This window comes from Artemia sp. Qi Xiang Cuo, chromosome 14 (assembly GCF_049724085.1).
Source record: "Artemia sp. Qi Xiang Cuo chromosome 14, ASM4972408v1, whole genome shotgun sequence".
Lineage (NCBI taxonomy): Eukaryota > Metazoa > Arthropoda > Branchiopoda > Anostraca > Artemiidae > Artemia > Artemia sp. Qi Xiang Cuo.
Genome location: NC_142807.1, coordinates 27,925,718 through 27,947,460, shown reverse-complemented (window position 1 = coordinate 27,947,460; position 21,743 = coordinate 27,925,718). Strand labels below are relative to the sequence as shown.

Sequence of the window (21,743 nt, the reverse complement as noted above, 5' to 3'; positions counted from 1 at the left end):
GGAGAGGAACCTGAGAAAAGTTAAGAAGACTTAGTATTAGAAAAGAGCAGTTGGACACAAATTACTATTGGTGCAAACTCATTAAACTAATTTCTGACAATTATAATTTTTGCTTTTTAAATACAAGTGGGACGCTAAAATAAATAAAATTTCCTTGTCATTCATGATATTTTGCTAGCCTTATCGATAGATGTGATTATGATGTGGCACGGGCATTAGACTTAATGGATTTTAAAATATTTGGAATCAACACGTTGTTTTCAAAACATGGATTTTTTTTTAACCTGGGTTACCACTGACAAGGGCTGTTCCTTACTTACCATCCATTACCATATGCATATAAAGTTTAGTTCAGATAATATAAAGTTTAGTTCAGATAATATAAAGTTTAGTTCAGATAATGCATATAAAGTTTAATAGACTCATTTGAGAAAAAGGCTCATATTTAAGGAATAGGATCATTTGAGAAAAAGAATGAGAACTTACAAAATGCCAAGAATCGTCAGCCAATTTCCTTCCTGTCCTAGCAATGATATAAAAATTTGTTTCATTGTTGGCATCCGGAATCACCATAAATTGAACTTCTCCACGAACAAGACGAACCTATTGGAGAAACAAAATCTTATAGAGTATTATTTGAAAATCATTCGAGCGGCTATATACATTTTGGTTCAGACTATTGGCCTGTTCTCAAGTCTGTCCTTTGTTGGCTCGTTTTCCTCCACGATTATGTGAACAAATTTAAATTTTGGTTTAAAAAATAGTCATCCATTTCTCGATCCTATTAAATAATTCTGGCCTGCTAAAGACGGTAGAAAATGGAAATAAATTTTTGTTTGAATAGGCGCCCATGAGGTAAAATGCACGTAGACAAAGGGAGTGGGCTTCAAAATCTCCTTCCTAATTAAAATATTTTCGCAGTTTTCTCTCTAGTACTATAATCTTTCATATGGTTCTACCAATCTTTTAAATTTTTACGAATCCATCTTCTCCTCCTCTCTCTCCTCCCAAAACAAATTTGGTGCACATGCCACTCGTAACATAGCTGTTGCTTTTCAATATTTTGTCACTATTCCACATCACAGTGTTAAATACCATCACATTACACGAAATTCACACAAATGCTCATTAAATGTTCAGAAATGATTGTGAGTGAGGTGTATGATGCTATTAGCATTGAATAGAATCCCAAATTTGCAAGAATTGAAAAGCCTGAAAGGTCTGAAAAGTCAGATGGAGTCTATTGAATCACGTATTTCAAGTGTTGAAGCGGATTTTGATGACTTAAAGCAGGATTCACTGCTAGAAACTCTGGTTTTCCTGGGTGTAAAACAAAAACCTGGTGTTGATCTGAACTCTTCTATACTAAGTATTGTAAACAAACAGATGGGTTAGGTTGAACTTTATGTGAACAAGATCAGGAGTGTCAATCAGTTCAAGCTTACTAACCTTTCTAGTTCAAGCACCCCAGTTTTAGCGCCAGTGATTGTGCAGTTCGCAAGCAGAGAAACTGCATTTCAGATTTATAAACTTAAGTCGAGACTTGCTGGCTCAGGTGTTTTTGTTAGTGAGTTTCTTACAAAGCGAAAAAAGTCGATATTGGGAGCTGCGAGAGCAAAATTTTGTGTTGACGAGTCATATCTCAGACCATTTTTCTGTTTTTTCCACGTATGATTTTTCCGATGCGTTGCCAAGGAGGAACCAAGGAACTGGTTTTTCCTCTTTAAAATTCAATGATCCTTGTTTGCATCTTCTTAGGTCACGGTTGGCGGGTTGTTTGTGGAGTATTTCTGAAAACAAATCTGATATAAATTCTTTATTTAATTATTTTTATGATTCTTTGAAAGAAGTTACCTTGGACACATGTGTTGCGCCCCAGTCGAATCCGGAATTGAAAAGAACAACCCCTTTAAATCCTTGGATGACTCCGGGACTCCTTAAATGTTGGAGGAAGAAAAATAATCTTTGGAAGGCTTACAGGTCCTTTAAGCCATCTTCTCGTGATTCTCGACTTCAACTTTTCATAGCTTATAGAAGAGTGTATAATTCACTTTGCCGAAAAGCCAAATCGTTATTTTATTACAGAAAGTTCTCTGCGTGTGGTAAAGACATTAGGAAGACATGGCAAGTAATCAATTCTGTTATCAGGCCATCTTTTCTGCCTCCTTCTGTCCCTTCAAGTATTGTCACGGAAGGCGAAAATGTAGAGGGTGAGCTAAAAGCTCAAGATGCGTTTACTTCCTATTTTGCTAATATCGGCAAGGCTACAGCCTCTTCTGTAAGTCCTTCTTCTTCTTTACCTGACTTTAGGTCTTACCTTTGACCGCCTTGTCCTAAATCAATGGCATTGGAACCTGCCTCTGAAGCTGAAATAGCCAGAATTGTCAATGGTTTGAGGGGTCTTCATCTTTTCGCCCAGACTGGATTCCGACTAAGATTGCAAAGTTCATTCTTACTGTCATCATTTCTACTCTAACGAGACATATCAATATTTCATTAGAAAATGATGTTTCTCGAAGCGTTTGAAAGACTGCTAATTTAATCATTCATTTTAAAGGTGCATGGAGGAATGATCCTGAAAATTGTCGTCCCATATCCCTTTTATCAGTGTTTAGTAAAATATTTAAAAAGGTTACGCTTTTTCGACTTTTTGATTTTCTTGATTCTAGAGACTTTTTCCACGATTTTCCGTTTGGTTTTAGGACGGAGAAATCAAATGAGCAGGCATGCGCAACTCTTTTGAATTATTTACATTAAGTTCTTGACTCTAGTCTGATACCTGCTGTTCTTTTTCTCGATGTACGAAAGGCATTCGACTCGTTAACACACAAGATTCTTCTTTGGAAACTGTCCCATATTGATATAAGAGGGAACGCTTATTCTTAGTTTCTATCATATTTATCTGGTCGAGTCATCTCAGTTGATCCGCACTTTTCTAACCCTTCGGGAATAGAGTTTGGCGTTCCACAAGGATCTGTTATTGGGCCAATACTCTTTTTAATCTATGTTAATGACCAGGGGCTATTGAAATAAATCAAAATCTATTAATTCGAACTATTAAATTAGAATTATATATTTTAACTCTCACGCCAGAGACATGAAAAACTGTCTCTGGCATTTTTGATTACCAAAACTTTGGTAATCAAAAATGAGCAGAAATTCATTAAAAAAAAAATTCGAAAAAGAAGTTTTTCAAAGAAAAGTAAAGAGCCATATTTAACTTATGATCAACAGAAACAAATTCATATAAAAATTCAAACTCAAAACGACCTAAAAATACTATTAAAGAATAAATGAACCCAAAACGAAGAGAAATTAAAATCAACGATCATAGGAAACATAGAAAAGGCAAGTACTAATTCAGATAAATAAATAAATCTTAAAACAAGTAAAAATCGAATTGAATGTTCAAGTCAAACTTAAAATGTACAAAAACCACTAATAACAGGAGTTTGGCTACTGCCCTTTCCCCCCATTCCTAACCGTAAAAGTCTAAAGCTTATTTCGTCACTTGCGCTTTACTGAAAACGAAATATATTAAAAATATATTTTTCATATTTACAACAGTAAAAAATAAAATAGAAAGTGTAGTGAAATGAAATTTTGAATTGCTTAGTTTCCAAAAATTAACCATCACTATATATCAAATAACATTCAATTTGTTTTCATTAGTTCTTTTCAGTCGTCTATATTTAATTTTAGTCGATGTTTTGAAAACTAAAAGTATATTGTTCAAGATACATGTAGTTTAAAATAAGACGCAAATGACGCAACAAGTTTTAGTATTTTACGGTTAGGGAAGGGGGAAAAGGGCAGTAGCAAAACTTCTGTTTGCATTAATTTGTTTTTGTTTTAAGTTTGACTTGAGCATTCAATCTAATTTTTACTCATTTTAAAATTATTTATTGATCTACATTAGTGTTCTCTCTGTTTTCTCTGACCGTTTATTTATATTTATGTTCGTTTTGGGTATCATTTATTCTTTAATTAAAAAAAAAAGTTTTTTTTTATAAAAGGCGAAGCCATGTTATAGCAGAGCAAATAACAATATCAGGAATATTAGAGAACAATGAACTAAAAGTTAAAATGAACAGATATTAGACTAAACAAAAAAATGAAACCAATAATGAACTTATAATGTACCCAAAAATAAAACTAATATTCAACTGAAAATCAAAACAAACAGAAATTAGTAGCTATATGAACTGGGAAGTCGTCTCCCTTGTACCCCAATTATAGTTAAAAAAACATATATTAAAAGACATATATTAAAGAAACAGATATTAGACTTAATGAAGACGAAACCAATAATGAATTTATAATGTACCAAAACTAAAACTGACATTCAGCTCAAACTCAAAACGAACAGAAATTACTAGATATATGAACTGGGAAGTCGTCCATCTTGAACCCAATTATAGCATGAATGTCAGTCGCGCTTCCTTTCTTTCATTATTGGTTTTTTTTTTTTTTTTTTTGGTTTTTTTTTTTTGCTGTGCTTAAGACATAGCTTCGCTCTTTACTTTTGTTAAAAAAATTCTTTTTTTTTATAATCAGGATAAAAATCCGATTTTTTTTATGTATCTCTTGTCATAAAAAAAATTGTTTTTTTAGAGGTATGGCTACTATTGCACCGAGTCACTCCTTTATTGCAGTTCGTTACTGCGAGGTGTTTGATAGTGATTCCTGCTCGTTTTTAAGTCTGAATTATTAATTATTTTAATTTCTGCTCATCTTGTTTTGATGCAGCATTTTACTTTTCCATGAAAAATTCTTTTGTTGGAAAAGACTTCTTTAAAGTAATGTAATAAAAGACACAGAAGTAATCTCAGAGTAATGCTTAAACTAAATCTTATAAACAAGGGAATTTTAGTTCTGCTTAAAAATAAAGAGAGAGTGAGAGTGAAAAAAAGAGACAATGAGAGGAGGAGATAGTGATTGATAGGGATAAAGAGAGAAAGAAATAAAGAAAGAGAGAAAGAAAGAGAAGAGAAAGAGAAAGACAAAAATAGAAGGGGCAGGGGATGCAGACAGAGGAAGAAGAAGAGATAGTGCACAACATTACCTCCCAATACCCTTCTGTACCAACATCCATGACCACATGTCCGTAGGCCAAAACAGCTACTTTTTGGCTAGTCTTAAAATTCAAGATTAAGTGAACTCTGTTATCCAAAACAGCACCATCTATCTGGATTTCTGATTCCGCAAATGGAAAAGTCACAGGTATATCTTTAACTTCCTCGCAAGCTTGGAATTCTGGCGTCAATATACCATGATAAGCAGCCTGTGGTCGACCAGATCTCAAACCATATAATATATTGATATGGTTTACGTAAACTTCGGACAAACATCCAGCAAAGTTATTAGTGGAAAGAAGACCTGTTAAGAAATAAAAAGAAATGTCATTATGTTCCAGCTCCCGATTATTATAGTTGATTTTCTATAGCTTACCTATGAAATAATAAACACTACAATCTATTTTCTTAAATTTTCTGAACTTCCGAATTTCTAATACCATGAGGAGGGCTCAAGATGGCTGTTTCTGAAAAAAAATCCTTGGGTCAACTGCTCGGACGGTATTTAAAAAATTCAGTAAAATTGGCGTTGACTACATGGTGAAATTGGTGGTTTTAAGTTATTTGACATGCGCTGATATCGCATACTTTGAATATCTGATGCCGACGCTTTGTGACGACACTTTTCTAACTTTGAGACAATTTCAAACTAAGAATGTTGAGACCTTCTAGAGCCTCTTTCTCTCTCTCCTTCCCGGTCACTCCGACTCTCTCTCTTTTTACAACCACAATCGTAAAGTAAAAATAGTACCAAATTTGTCCTTGTTCCTTCTTTTTATGTTTTGTAAACCAAAATGGGAAAAACAGAACGAACGACAAAACAGCTGGATAAAAAAATGGACTTGTCTCAGAAACTGTAATTATATTTCATCATTATAGTTATATTGTAACTTTATCGTAAACAATTTGTCTTACAATTATGATGTAGCCTTTCTTACATTTATCACAGCCAAGTAGCCAGAGTTCTATTTTGAACAAACCGTGTCTTAGGGAGGGAGAGAGAATCGTAAAAAACTATAAAACAGTCAAATTATTTGAATAAGTTAACTACACATGGAATCAATTTATAGGAATTCAATTGCGTTGAGTGAGTGCAACAGTTTACTTTGGAGATCAACTAAACTCCAGGTGTGACAAGGCGCCATGTGTTGTTATAAGTGTGACCCACTGGTAACAACTTTGGACCAATGCAAATAATAATGTTTTATGGATGAGAACTAACATGTCCTGTTTCTCATTTGGAGTTTACCACTGAATTTCGTAACACCGTGAAAAGTTTTACGTCTGCAAAGCTAAGATCAATTGAAAATAGTTTTTTTTTTTTACAGATTTTTGTACCCACAGAGTTTCCTACTTTTATTACCTATGCCACGATCCTTACCGATTTCCTGCTATCATGAATCTTTTGATCGGCTTGCATGCATGTAGACGCAACTTACCAGAAAACGAAAGAAGACCCCAAATCCGATATGGGACTTTCTTCGAGCAGTAAAACTTCCTTAAAATAATAGATGGGGCTCAGGTCCACTAAAGACGCAACTCAAAGCCTGGTTGCTAATTCCTACCCTATTTAATTAAGGTAAGCTGAACCGTACACTTATAAAAGAAAATAACAAGAGACTAAAGTCAATATCGGATATATTTTTGTGGTGTTTTAAAGGAATAACTGCGCATAGTGATAGTAATAATGTAATATGACCGTATCAGCGGGGGGGTTAGGGGTTTTGAACTCTTTCCCTCTCGAAGTGCTTGTCCGACTCGTAAAGACGTAACCAAAATACATATGAATAAATTCTTGATATGTTTTTTTTAAGTTTTGTATAATTCCCCCCCCCCCCTAAAAAAGCCCCCCCCCCCACCCCCGAACAAAAACCCTGAACACAACCCTGTAATGAAACAGATTATTATGGCCTCTACTTCTGCTTATCTTTTAAACTAAGTTTCCAAAATTCAAGAGTGTCCAGTTTAATTGTAAACTCTATGTACACCTTATGAGGACCCTTATGAGGAACAAATGAGGAACCTTAAACCGGTACAAGCTTTAAGCCACGATTAATGGGTAAGTAAATAGCTCATATGTATATTTTTGTCTTTGGATGGCAGTTCTTTCTATTTTTTTAACGTGATTAATTTTCAATTGAAATGTGTAACACTAATCTTGAATCCACTTAAATAATTTACTTAATCTTGACTTTACCTGGGCCAATTGGCTTTCGGTCCCCACCCACATAAATGTGAGGATCAAATCTTAAGTAGTATTTTTCGCCGGTTACGGAAATTGTTCCAGTCATTTCTCCATTCAAGCAGAGAGTTACAGTTCTTCCTTCGTGAATTGCAGTTATGTTGTGCCACTCTCCGTTAATCAGATTTTCCTCAAGGACAATACTCTTGAAAAAAAAATGTTTTTCATATAGGAAAACGGAGGAAATTGAGTGAGACACGTAATTCATACAGATGAAAATAAAATCAATAGCTACCAGTCTGGCTGCCGTAAAAAAGTTAAAAACGCATATGCATTTTAAAAAGATATGTACAAATTTTGAACTTTGCATTTCAATTTGGAAGCGTCTGAAGTAATTAAAAATGTATTACTTTTTCCATTTCAAAAATAAAGAGCAGTTATTTTACAAACTTCGTTCTGATTTTTTTTTTTTTTTTTTTTTTTTTTTTTTTTTTTTTTTACTCTCCGGAATACAGATGGTAAATGAACTTTGTCCATTGTTTACATGTAGTATTGGTTATTGGGAAGTATACAGACGTTTCCTGGTGGATATTTTCTGACGGTGGGGGGGGGGGGGTATTCACGCCTACCGGAGACAAAACATAGTGCGCCCCTCCCTCAACACAAAATTCAAAATCTTCTGGTCTCTGCCCCATCCATTTTTAGCCCAACACGGAACTTTAACTCCATCCTCTGAGCCATTCAACTTCCCCCCTCAAAACTCCCTGAAAGTTTCAACTAACTACCCCAAACCCTTCCCGAGGTATCTGGCATGCTGGAAACACACGGCTGCTTTGTATTCACACATAGAGTTTATTTTAATTTACCTCAGCCCCCCCCCCTCTTCTAAGTCAAAATTTGATGTCCAATTGACCAACTTCTAACACTGCCAGAATGTTCCGGCTTGACCACTCAAGCGAACCACGTGATTACACAGACAATCTGAAAACTTGGGTGCACATGGGGCTTTTGAATTATTCAGGTACGCATATCATTTCCAGAGCATACATATGAGAAACTCTGGGAATCTTGGCCTTGCGACCGACCCCTAAGATTTCAAAGTGAAGATCAAGTTTGGCCGACTTTTCTATTAACCATTGCTCCTTGGGTGGTAGGAATGTTGTTAACACCGGAGGTATTATTATTTGAACTTCCAACGCCTCTCAACAAAATGTTTTTCTCAAAGTTTTGGTCTTAAACCATAAAGGCTATGGGAGGGGACTAGCAGGAAAGGGCATAGGCAGGAGGATGGTTACTCTAATTACTTTTGACCCTCAAAAAAGGGAATAGAAATTTCAATTTCCAATCCAAGCCCCCTCCTAAGTTTCTGCGGCCATTTCTTCCATACAAAGTGGCCGAGGATTTGGCCCTTTTCTGGCTCTTTGTCAGGCATCGTTTTTAGGAAGACCAATATTTTGTTTCTAATTTTACTTCCGCACTGGGGTTCCCTTAGCCTTAGCCCAAGAACTTCAGGATACAAGTTTCAATTTGATCGGAAAAAAGTGCATTTGATTCGTTTTATGGCCCTATTTTCTTATCTTTTTTTGTGGGGGGGGGGTGTATTTTACTCACGAGGAAATATTCGTTTTAAGTTTGATCTTTGAAGAAAACTCAAAGGAAAAAAATATTTACTCTCAAGCATGTTTTATGTATCAAACAGTTCGTGGTAACGAACCGTAAGTAAGGAGCCACCAGGCTCAATGGTAACCAAAACTGTAGAAAACGGAATTTTGGTACCAAAAGATACATCAAAAGAATCAGATTTTAATGCTGATTTCAAATATATCAAATATATAAATATATCGTCAAGTTTAGTCCGACATATCAAAAGTTACGCGCCTGAGAAAATTTGGCTGATTTTCGAAAAAAGGAGGAAAACCCCCTAAAAGTTATATAACCTTAATGAAAATCACACCATCAGCGTATCAGCGTATTCAGCGTATTAGAGAACCCTACTGCGGAGGTTTCAAGCTCCTATCTACAAAAATGTGGAATTTTCCATTTTTTGCCAGAAGAAAGATTACTGATGCGTGTTTATTTTATTTTTTTTTCCAGGGGTGATCGTATCGATCCACTAGTCCTAGAATATCGTGGGAGGGCTCATTCGAACGGAAATTAAAACAGTGCCCTTTTTAAGTGACCAAAAAAAAATGGAGGGCAACTAGGCCCCCTCCCACGCTCAATTTCTTCCCAAAGTTACCTGATCAAAATTTTGAGAAATCCATTTTCTTTAGTATGGTTGGAAGTATGATAAATATGGCTTTCATGATGACTTAGTCCGCCGAAGTCTCTGGGAAGAGGGCTGGGAGTTTTGATATTTGCCTAAGGTTAACATATAGTATTGGGTATTGGGAAGTATACAGACGTTTTCTGAGGGGATTTTTTCGGGTAGTGGGGGGGGGGAGGGGGTCGGTGGTTATATGGAAGGATCTTACCAGGAAGGAAGTTTTCATGGAAGAAGAGACATTGCTATGAAGGGGGGGCCGGATTTCCCAGCATTATTTAAAAAAAGATCAGAAATTATATATAAAAGAAAAAAGTTTTTCAACTGAAAGTAAGGAGCAACATCAAAACTTAAAACGACAGAAAACATTACGTATATGATTGGGTTCATCCCCTAGTCAATACCTCGCTCTTTAAGCCAAAGATTAGATATAGATAGATAGATATTTATTGCAAAACAAAAGCCTCTTTGGGCCATGGCAAAAACAAACACAGTTGCATATAAAGTCAAAACACATGATAATAACATATATAGGCTAACAATAACTAAACATAGCCCGTAACAAATAAAAATAAAATAACATTACAATTGCAACACAAAAGCGCACATAATACTATAAAACTAACTCACATAATTACACACAATGTCACACACATAATAATAATAGTAATAATAAAAATAATAATCGTGTATTCAAAAGCCTTTTTACAGGACCATATACACTATACATCAAATATAACAGGAAAACAAAAGTAAAACTCCCTTCCGCATTTTTATTCCAAACCATAACAAATCTTCTTCACAATAGTTCCTTTCTTATCTTTAGTGCCTGATCAACAAATCTACATAATCTACACATGAGGCTAGGTACCATCTGAGACAACATTCCCCGAAGTGAAAAATTACTTTTCCCCAAAATACCCTCCCTCAAATCAGTAAGCCCCTGGCACCGGCAGAGAAAATGGTCCAGAGTTTCCTCTTCAATATTACAAATGGGACACGTGTACCTAGACGCCGGGAACCCCTTACCTCTCTCAAATACTTTACTCCTCCATCTTAAAGGCAAACAGTTGGTCCGCAGCTGCAACCAATATGACAAATACTTACTTGGGAAATTAAATTTAAAGTAAATCTCCTTGCCAAACACCTTTTTAACATCCTTATAAACGCTTAATGTCTTGGATCTCTCAATTTCATTCCCCCATGTCTGTGTCTCCTGTTCTTCTAATCAATGTTTAACTATTCCTATTTTATCCATCTTACTTATAGCAGGACCTCAACCGTCGTTCCATACTTATGGCAATCCTAATCGGTTTAATAAGGATTAAACCCTAAACGGCCACGACCTCTTACGACCTGAAGCAAGTAACTCTTCATAGGTATCTCTAATAAGTTTACTTCGTGTAACCTGCACTATCTTCATCCAAAATCTAACTACCTGAACCAGCCTATGTTTACGGAGCGAAAAAAGCCCTAGCTCCCCTTTCAAAAACTGGGTATGCGTAGTCCTATGGAGGCCAAAAAGCTTTTTGTAATAACTTACCTCAAGGGTCTCCTGCTGTTCTGCTGCTTTCATCCCCCATAATTCCCCACCATAATGAATAACTGGCATAACCTTTGTTTAAAATATTGTTTGATGCATTACTAGACTCTTAATGCCCATGACTGTACCCTTCCTAAAAATCATCGATATAGCCGCTTTCCCCCTTTTTACTGACTCTTTAATGTGGGCACACCAACTACCAATATTTTGAAATACAGAACCTAAATATTTTGAATTTTCAACTATCTTTATTTCGTCTCCATTAAACATAAACTTACCATTACATTCTTCATCCTTTCTTTTACCAAAAATAACTATTTCTGTCTTCTTAACATTAAGTTGGAGCTTCTTCAGATCTAAGTAATCAAACAGTTCGTGGTAACGAACTGTAAGTAAGGAGCGACCCGGCTCAATGGTAACCGAAACTCTAAAAAACGGAATTTTGATACCAATAGATAAATCAAAAGAATCAAATTGAAATGCTGATTTCAAATGTGTAAGTTTAATCAAGATTAATCGTACCTATCAAAAGTTACGCGCCTGAGAAAATTTGGCTGATTTTTGAAAAAAGGGGAAAGACCCCCTAAAAATTATAAAACCTCAATGAAAATCATACCATCATATTCGGCGTATCAGAGAACCCTACTGTAGAAGTTTCAAACTCCTATCTACAAAAACGTGGAATTTCGCATTTTTTAGCAGAAGAAAGATCGCGAATGCGTGTTTATTTTTTTTTTTTTTTTTTTCCCCAGGGGTTATCGTATCGATCCAGGGGTCCTTTAATATCGTAGGAGGGCTCATTGGAACAGAAATTAAAAGTTCTAGTGCCCTTTTTAAGCGACCAAAAAAAAATGGAGGGCAACTAGGCCCCCTCCTACACTCATTTTTTCCCAAAGTCACCCGATCAAAATTTTGAGATAGCCATTTTGTTCAGCATTGTCGAAAACATTATAACTATGTCTTTTTCGGATGACTTAATCCCTCGAAGCCCCCAGGGGGAGGGCTTAAAGTTACGAACTTTACCCAATGTTAACATATAGTATTGGTTATTGGGAAGTATACAGACGTTTTCAGGGGGAATTTTTTCTGGTAGTGGGGGGTGGGGGTGGGTCGGGGGTTATATGGGAGGATCTTTTCATGAAGGAAGTTTTCATGGGGGAAGGGATATTGCTATGAAGGGGGCGCCGGATTTCCATAATTATTTAAAAAAAATCAGAAATTAAATATAAAAAACAAGTTTTTCAACTGAAAGTAAGGAGAAACATCAAAACTTAAAACGAACAAAAAAATATTAGCTATATGATTGGGTTCACCTTCTAGTCAATGCCTCGCTTTTTAAGCCAAAGAGTTTTTAGTACTTTCATAAGAGCCATTTATTCTAATTAACGGCTTTTGTGATTAAGGGGTCATTTTTAAAGAATTGGAATAAAATTTTGTGTACTTATTCAATGACGTGAACCAAAATAAAAGCTGCATCAAATAAAAAAACGATCAGAAATTAAATAAAAAAACAAGTTTTTTAAACTAAAAGTAAGGAGCGACATTAAAACTTAAAACAAACAGAAAGTATTCCGTATATGAAAGGGGCTGTCCCCTCCTCAACGCCTTGCTCTTTGCGCTAAAGTTGACTCTGTCTCACAGCTTTATTTTTTAAAACAATAAAAAATTTTAGCGTAAAGAGCAAGGCGTTGAGGAGGGGACAGCCCCTTTCATATACGGAATAATTTCTGTTCGTTTTAAGTTTTAATGTCGCTCCTTACTTTCAGTTTAAAAAACTTGATTTTTTTTTTATTTAATCTGCAACAAGATCTAACGAAATCTGTAATTCATGTGCAGACTTAGCTACAAGTACGCAATCATCAGCGAAAAGCAAATCTGAAAAAAATTTGAACCAAGACCCACTGTCGGAGCCCACCTTGTTTCCAAAAACTTGAGTAAGTCATTTATAAAAATAGAAAACAAACGGGGGGAAAGAGCACTACCTTGTTTTACCCCTTTACGGTTTCTATATACTCTAGAAAAACCCTGATCTATTATCTTTACTACCGCCTTAGTTCCGCAATACATGCTAGTAACTAACCTCACAAAAATACTAGGTAAACCTATACTTCTCAGAATATCTACCAAAACCACCCTCTCAACATTATCAAAAGCTTTTCTTAGGTCTAAACAAGCTGCATATAGACGGCTATTCCCTGTTCCATACTTATCGACTAAAGCTCTAAGCAAAAATGCCCTATCTGCTGTACTATAATCTTTCCTAAATCCTCCTTGCTCTTCATTTATAATCTTATTTTTATCTAACCACCTATCTAGCCTCCTATCTAAAAAAAATTCTAACACTTTACTAAAAACTGGTGCTAGAACTATGGGCCTATAGTTATCATTCCAGCTAGGGTCCCCATCCTTAAAAAGCGGTATAACAACTGAAGTCTTCCACAATTCTGGCCACTTACCTGTAGATACAATACTATTAAATGCAATAACTAATATCGACCAAAACACCGACACAAATTTCTTAACCACCCTGGCTGGTATCCCATCCAAACCTGGTGCTGAACCTCCTTTCATCTTACTAACTACTTCTCTAACCTCCTCTCTTGTCACTTCCCCTACTAATTCATAATCATTCTCCTGCAGCGGGAAAATACTTTCACCTGAACATGACGACTGACTATCCTCTTCTAGCCCTTCACAGTCTCCTTCTAAATTCTCAAAATAACCAGACCACGACTCCGGTGAAGGAGTTTGACCTGAAATATTAGCTCTTTCCTTTCTCATTCTACTCCAAAATTCTTTAACATTCCCTAGTGTAAAATCCTCCATCATCTTTTTCCTTTCTAAACTATCCCACTCCTTACTTTTCCTCTTCAGCAATTTTTTATATTCCCTATTCTTAACTCTATAAAAATTCAACGCTTCTAACCGCAATTCTTCATCCTGGCACTGCCTAACAATTTCTAATTCTGTTTCTACCTCCTGCTTTAACGTTTTACATTCCTCATCATAATATCCTTTATCTCCTGATTTAACTTTCCTTTCTACCGCTTTACAAGACCACTGGTGCACTAACTCACATAATTATTTAGTACTTTCATAAGAGCTATTTATTCTAATTAACGGCATTTGTGATTAAGGGGTCATTTTTAAAGAATTGGAACAAAATTCGAACTTTAGCTTAAAGAACAAGGTATTGACTAGGGGGCGAACCCTCTAATATACGTATTAAAAATATAAGAATATAGAGGTTCGTTACGTCAGTTAATTCGTAAGTTACGTATATTTATTACTAATAAAAACGTTCGTAAATAAAATTAAAAAGGCTTCGAGAAAGCCATTTAACCAAATAAAAGTAAAATTAATATTCAAATTTTTTCCTTAATTATTCATGTACGGTGAGCCAAAATCAAAACCTACATTAATTCAAACACGTTCAAAAATGAAATAAAAAAACTATAGGAAAGGGGCTGTCCCCTCCTCAACGCCTCGCTCTTTACGCTAAAGTTTGACTTTCTCACAACTCTATTTTTTTAAACAATGAAAAAATTTAGAGTAAATAGCGAGGCTTTGAGGAGGGGACAGCCCCTTTCATATACGGAATAATTTCTGTTCATTTTAAGTTTTAACGTCGTTCCTTACTTTCAGTTAAAAAAAAACCTTTTTTTTTATTTAATTAGCTTTTAAGCCTGAGATTTGAAACCAGTGACTGGTTAATGTGACCACCTGAAGTGCCCTGTGGTGGAAAAGTTGGTTTGACTTTATCTTGGCAATACAGGACCAAGAGATCAAACCCGGTTGTAGCAGCACACTAACCTCTAGTCCCCGGCTGTGTAGGGATATTAGAAGTCAAGAAGCGTCGTTAATCCAATTACTACTACTACTAACTGCCTTAAGTGTTATAATTGTAATCGAAGCCGTAAAAAATACTTTTAGACTTTTATGTTTAAATTCTGATACTTTTTTAGTAATATCCCTTTATTCCATAAATTGTCAAAGTTTATTCATATTTACTGGCTAACATCAACTTCAACTCTTAGCTAAACTAAGTATGCAATGAATTAAACATACCTGTGGCTCATTTCCAAAGTCAACCTCAACGTAAAGCGATCCATTCTTCAGCAAGGTTACGGCAATATGATTTGTCTCGGGGAAGGTTCCTCCGGCGTAAAATAGTATCGAATCTCCAACAAGGGACTACAGGTAAAAAAGTAGTATTATTCAATAGAACTATAACTAATTGTTATTACTGATTAAGCAGTACATGCAGAACTCCTGTTCAACTGATTTCTTAAAAGCAAATCTGTGGCTTAATGCTTAAAGGAGTCTAATCAGTCCTACCCCTACTGGTCACGACATATACGAGTAACGCATTTAGGTTATGTCATGGTACTAACTCATCTAATCTAGCCATGCAGTCACTTAATTGTGTTGTTTCCTTTGTTTGCGTGTTCTTTCATGAATTGCTTTCAATTGACGCTACTGATCGTTTGTTATTAAAAACTTTTGAAACCCACCGTGTATTCCTTGAGACAAGGTGAAAAGGAATCAATATTGACACTTAAAAGCTGATTCCCAAAAACAACTGAATTCTGAGATATTCACCAAGAGAAAAATGTTTAATTAATTGTTTAATAAAATTATTTAATTAAGGTGTCAAAATCACTAGAAATTATGTTTGAATGTAATTATAAAAGGATTCGTTCGACAATATTTCGACAATTATCTTTAATGTGTGCTCATCAATTTTTGGGTATGTGATGGTGTTTGAATAAAAAAAAAAGGTAAATTAAGGAGCTCCGCACCTTGTGTAATATTGGGTGGCCGGTGTTTAACCCCAAACCGGGAAATATCCCCCGGAGAATACCCTATCGGAGAATACGCCCCCCTTAAAATACCCCACGCGGAAAATACCCCACGGAAAACACACCCCCCCTTGGAAATCCCCCCACGGAAAATCCTCCTCAAAAAATACCCCCAAGAAAATGCTCCCCCCCCCAGAGGTTGGTTGGTCTCCGATGATCACTCTCTACTTATAAAAAGGACTAGAACCCTCAATTTCGGATCTAATGAACACCCTTCCAAGTTTCTGTTAGCTTTTTTGGTAGATCATCTCCTGGGGGATCTCCTATGGAGCACCTGCCATTCCTTTTTTCCTGGGAACAAAATCTATCCAGCAGCTCCAATTCCTTCTTTCCTGTCCCCAAGTCCTACCCGGAAAGTGTGATTCCTTTTTTAGCGGTCGTAGCCAAGGGTTTATACGCCAATTCCTGTAGACTAGTCCTCAGAACATTGTGTAGACTATTTGTACGACAAGTTATAGTGGCTTTCTCACCACATTGCATGGGACCGTCATCATGATAAAGTGTAGTCTATTTGTCACACCCTTTGTTTTTTATGTAAACATTAGTGTTCCTGAGAGGCAATCCTTTAACCTAGTTTTAAGCCCCCAGCTCTCCCCGCTAGACAGGTGATTTCTGCCTGAGAGACACACACCACCCACAAACAAAATAGCATGCCAAAATATCTTTTTCAACCCATTGTAACACAAATGGTTTACTCGATCAGTAAACCATTGGTTTTAATCGATCATTTTCCATATTTTTAAATTTGTTTCATATGTTTTTACTATTTTCTCGGTTTAAAAAGGCCAGTACGTAAAAATTCATTTTCACAGACAGAGTGGCAAAGCAATATTGGGGTGTTTCCGGCAAAGCGTTACGTTTGCGGAGGGGGGCCAATACACTTGGAGTAGGCTTGTCTCGAATTTTGGGGCTTTACATAGACGGAAGAGGCTATGGGGCGTGACTTTTCATGCCACTTAAGGGGGACTTTTTATCTTTCGCGGTATAGAGCAGTTATCTCATCGCATTTTTTTTACAAGAATATTACTGACTTTGTTCACCCCCTAATAACACCATTAGTTTCCAAGTAAGTTTAATGGGGGAGGAGGACATCAAATTACTGATTCTTCTAATTTGTTTTCTGGTACGCAAGTATTTCAAGATATCCTTGAAACCAAACAATGCTTGGAAAAAAGACAATTTCTTTTAAGGCCTGTTTTAAATGATTATTTTCCCACATTTTAAGTTTTATTCATATTATTGTTATTTTCCCAGTTTAAAGTGGGTGTGACATTTCATCCTATTTCAGGGAGACTTTTAGCCTTTCGCGGTATAGAGTAGTTTTCTCATCGCATTTTTTTGACAAGAATATTATTGACTTTTTTCAACCCCTCATAACCTCATTAATTTATGATTCTCCAAAATTTGTTTTCTGACACGCAGAGTTTCAAGAAATACTAGAAAAGATATACTTTTTTTCTGTATTCTCACAATTCTTTGAATTTCCTGTTAGGACCCTAACACTTTCACTAATTTGAAAACCTTGCTTTATATTTTCAAACAGATCTTGGGGTCATTTTCACTAAGGGCATCCTAGGGGTTTAGGCAATAAAAATGGGGGACTGGGTTCTATGCACCTTGGCGGAGACTCAACCAGTGGATATTTCACAAGCTTACGGTGTATGACATCACATATGGTAAACATCATCCGATTTGAAGCTAATATATTCGGAACTACAGACCTGCCGTATTTCCAAACAAATTTCGGAACAAAACTATTTACGCAATATTTATTTTATTGCTTCAGGACAAGCTCTTTTTTCTTTAATAAAAGCTTTATTGAACCTAGTTTTTACATTTGAGTTTATTAAGTTCAAACGAGTTCTTTTTTTCGCTCCTATAACGCACTTTTCACACTTGCATACACTCCTATAACACCAAACTACCAACAAGACTTCATTTTATTAATTTCAAACGAGTATTTTTCTTTATTTTAGTCATAAACCATACTATTCACACTTGCATACACTCCTATAACACCAAACTACCCACAAGGCTTCATTTCGTTAATTTCAAACGAGTTTTTTCTTTATTTTAGTCCTAAACCATACTTTCCACACTTGCTTACATTCCTATAACACCAAACTACCCACAAGACTTCATTTTATTAATTTCAAACGATTTTTTTTTCTTTATTTCGCTTCTAGACCGTACTTTTCACACTTGCGTACACTCCTATAGCATCAAACTACCCACAAGAATTAATTTTATTAATTTCAAACTAGCTTTTTCTTTATTTGAATGCTAAACCATTACTTTTCACGCTTGCTTACATTCCTATACCACCAAACTACCCACAAGACTTCATTTTATTAATTTCAAACCGGTTTTCTTTCTTTATTTTAGTCCTAAACCATACTATTCACACTTGCTTACATTCCTATAACACCAAACTACCCACAAGACTTCATTTTATTAATTTCAAACAAGTTTTTTTCTTTATTTTAGTCCTAAACCATACTCTCCACACTTGCTTACATTCCTGTAGCACCAAACTACCCACAAGACTTCATTTTATTAAATTCAAACCGTTTTTTTTCTTTATTTTAGTCCTTAACCATACTATTCACACTTGCGTACACTCCTATAACACCAAACTACCCACAAAACTTCATTTTATTAATTTTAAACGAGTTTTTTCTTTATTTCGCTTCTAAACCGTACTATTCACACTTGCTTACATTCCTATAACACCAAACTACCCACAAGACTTCATTTTATTCATTTCAAACAAGTTTTTTTTCTTTATTTTAGTCCTAAACCATACTCTCCACACTTGCTTACATTCCTATAGCACCAAACTACCCACAAGACTTCAATTTATTAAATTCAAACCGGTTTTTTTCTTTATTTTAGTCCTAAACCATACTATTCACACTTGCGTACACTCCTATAACACCAAACTACCCACAAAACTTCATTTTATTAATTTTAAACGAGTTTTTTCTTTATTTCGCTTCTAAACCGTACTTTTCACACTTGTGCAAACTCCTATAGCACCAAACTACCTACAAGGCTTCATTCTGTTAATTTCAAACGAGTTTTTTTTTCTTTATTTCACTCCTAAACCGTGCTTTCCACACTTTCTTACATTTCTATAACACCAAACTACCCACAAGACTTCATTCTATCAATTTCAAACGAGTTTTGTTCTTTATTTCACTCCTAAACCATACTTTCCACACTTGCTTACATTCCTATAACACCAAACTACCCACAAGACTTCATATTATTAATTTCAAACCGGTTTTTTTCTTTATTTTAGTCCTAAGCCATACTGTTTACACTTGCCTACATTCCTATAACGCCAAACTACCCACAAGACATTATTTTATTAATTTCAAACGAGTTTTTTTTTCTTTATTTCCCTCCTAAACCATACTTTCCACACTTGCTTACATTCCTATAACACCAAACTACCCACAAGACTTCATTTTATTAATTTCAAACCGGTTTTTTCTTTATTTTAGTCCTAAACCATACTATTCACACTTGCTTACATTCCTATAACACCAAACTACCCACAAGACTTCATTTTATTAATTTCAAACCGTTTTTTTTCTTTATTTTAGGCCTAAACCATACTATTCACACTTGCGCACACTCCTATAACACCAAACTACACACAAGACTTCATTTTATTAATTTTAATCGAGTTTTTTTTTATTTTGCTTCTAAACCGTACTTTTCACACTTGTGCAAACTCCTATAGCACCAAACTACCCACAAGGCTTCATTTTGTTAGTTTCAAACGAGTTTCTTTCTTTATTTTACTTCTAAACCGTACTTTTCACACTTGCGTACACTCCGATAGCATCAAACTACCCATAAGAATTCATTTTATTAATTTCAAACTAGCTTTTTCTTTATTTCAATCCTAAACCATTACTTTTCACACTTGCGTACACTCCTATAACACCAAACTACCCACAAGACTTCATTTTAGTAATTTTAAACAAGTTTTTTTTCCTTATTTCGCTTCAAAATCTTACTTTTCACACTTGTGCACACTCCTATAACACCAAACTACCCACAAGACTTCATTTTATTAATTTCAAACCGGTTTTTTTGTTTATTTCGCTCCTAAATCACACTTCACACTTGCGTACACTTCTATAACACCAAACTACCGACAATATTTGATTTTATTAAGTTGAAACAAGTTTTTTCTTTTTTTTGGGACATGCTAGGTATTTAGGCTATAGAGATAGGGGCCGACTTTCGGTGCACCTTGGTGGAGACCCAGCAGGTAGATATTCCGCAAGCTTACAGTGTATGACATCACAGATCGTAAACATCGCCCGATTTAAAGCTAATATATTCAGAATCACAGTTTTAATGTACTTCAAAACACACTTCAGAACAAAGCTATTTACGCAATATTTATTTTATTACTTCAAAACAAGTACTTTTTTCTGTAATAAAAGCTTTTTGTGAACCTGGTTTTTACATTTGAGTAATATGTTCAAACCAGTTTTTTTCTTTAATTTGCTCCTAAACCATACTTATCACACTTGCATACACTCCTATAGCACCAAACTACCCACAAGACTTGATTTTATTAATTTCAAATGAGTTTTTTCTTTATTTTGCTCCTGAACCATACCTTTCACACTTGCGAACACTCTTATAACACCAAACTACCCACAAGGCTTCGTTTTGTTAATTTCAAACGAGGTTTTCTTTATTTGGGGCCATACTAGGTCTTTAGGCTATAAAAATGGGGATCAACCTTTGGTACACCTTGGCAGAGACACCACCAGGTGGATATTCCGCAAGCTTACGGTGTCTGACATCACAGATGGTAAGTATTGCCCGATTTAAAGCTAAAATATTCGGAATCGCAGATCTACCGTATTTAAAAATTCACTTCGGAACCAAACTGTTTACGCAGTATTTATTTTATTGGTTCAGAACAAACTCTTTTTTCTTTAATAAAAGCTTTTTGTGAACCTGGTTCTTACATTTGAGTTTCTTAAGTTCAAGCGAGTTTTTTCTTCTTTATTTCACTCCTAAACCATACTTTTCATAATTGCGTACTCTACTATAATACCAAACTACTGACATGGCTATGGAGAGGGGTTTTTTCGAGAGCCCCTCACTGTCACTCAATTTCGTTACAGGTTTTTTTTCAAAAAGTCAATTTCAGGACACTTTATGTTCGGCTTTCTTTGAATTAGGCCCTTTTACATCATATTTTAAGGAATTTAACCAAATTCTTTTTTACTGAATTTTAAGATTTGTTTTATTTTTTTATTATTTTCCCAGGTTTATGCATATCCCACGCCGGGTATTTCACGGGGTTTTTTCGAGAACTGTCACTCAATTTCACTCAATTTGCTGTCACTCAATTTCAAAAGGCTTTTAAGTTTGGCTTTCTTTGAATGAAGCCTTTTTCCTTTATATTTTGAAGTTTTTAACGATTTTTTTTCTGTGTCTTAAAATTTGTTTCATGTTTTTATTATTTTCTCGGGTTTATGCATATTCCAATCCAAGCAATAGCTTCCAAAAACCTTTATAATATCATTCCAGAAAAAGTTCTTTTATTAATATTAATCTTTATCCATTTTATTTTTTCATGCAGAAGTACACATCTTTTCCACTCAGAACCTTTCTATTTAACCTTAATCATATCCCAACGCCAAGCAATACCTTTCAAAAAGCTTCATAATATAATTTCAGAACAACTTCTTTTACAGATCTTTAACCAGTTTTCACCTCTGCTTACACTCCAACACCGAACTATATCTGTCAAAAGCCATGGTAATATTAATATCCA

General features: G+C 35.2%; 1 protein-coding gene across 6 annotated transcripts in view; it reads right to left on the bottom strand.

Annotated features, from left to right (window-relative positions):
* axo (axotactin) overlaps positions 1-21,743 on the bottom strand; it is a 228,528-nt gene that overhangs the window by 109,094 nt on the left and 97,691 nt on the right. For all 6 annotated transcript variants that reach the window (XM_089100414.1, XM_089100418.1, XM_089100415.1 and 3 more), the window contains exons 9-12: positions 15,132-15,257; positions 7,273-7,462; positions 5,066-5,379; positions 487-603 (exon numbers count right to left, since the gene is read on the bottom strand). In XM_089100414.1, coding sequence (XP_088956540.1) covers positions 487-603; positions 5,066-5,379; positions 7,273-7,462; positions 15,132-15,257 — 747 coding nt within the window. The remainder of the gene's footprint in view (positions 1-486; positions 604-5,065; positions 5,380-7,272; positions 7,463-15,131; positions 15,258-21,743) is intronic.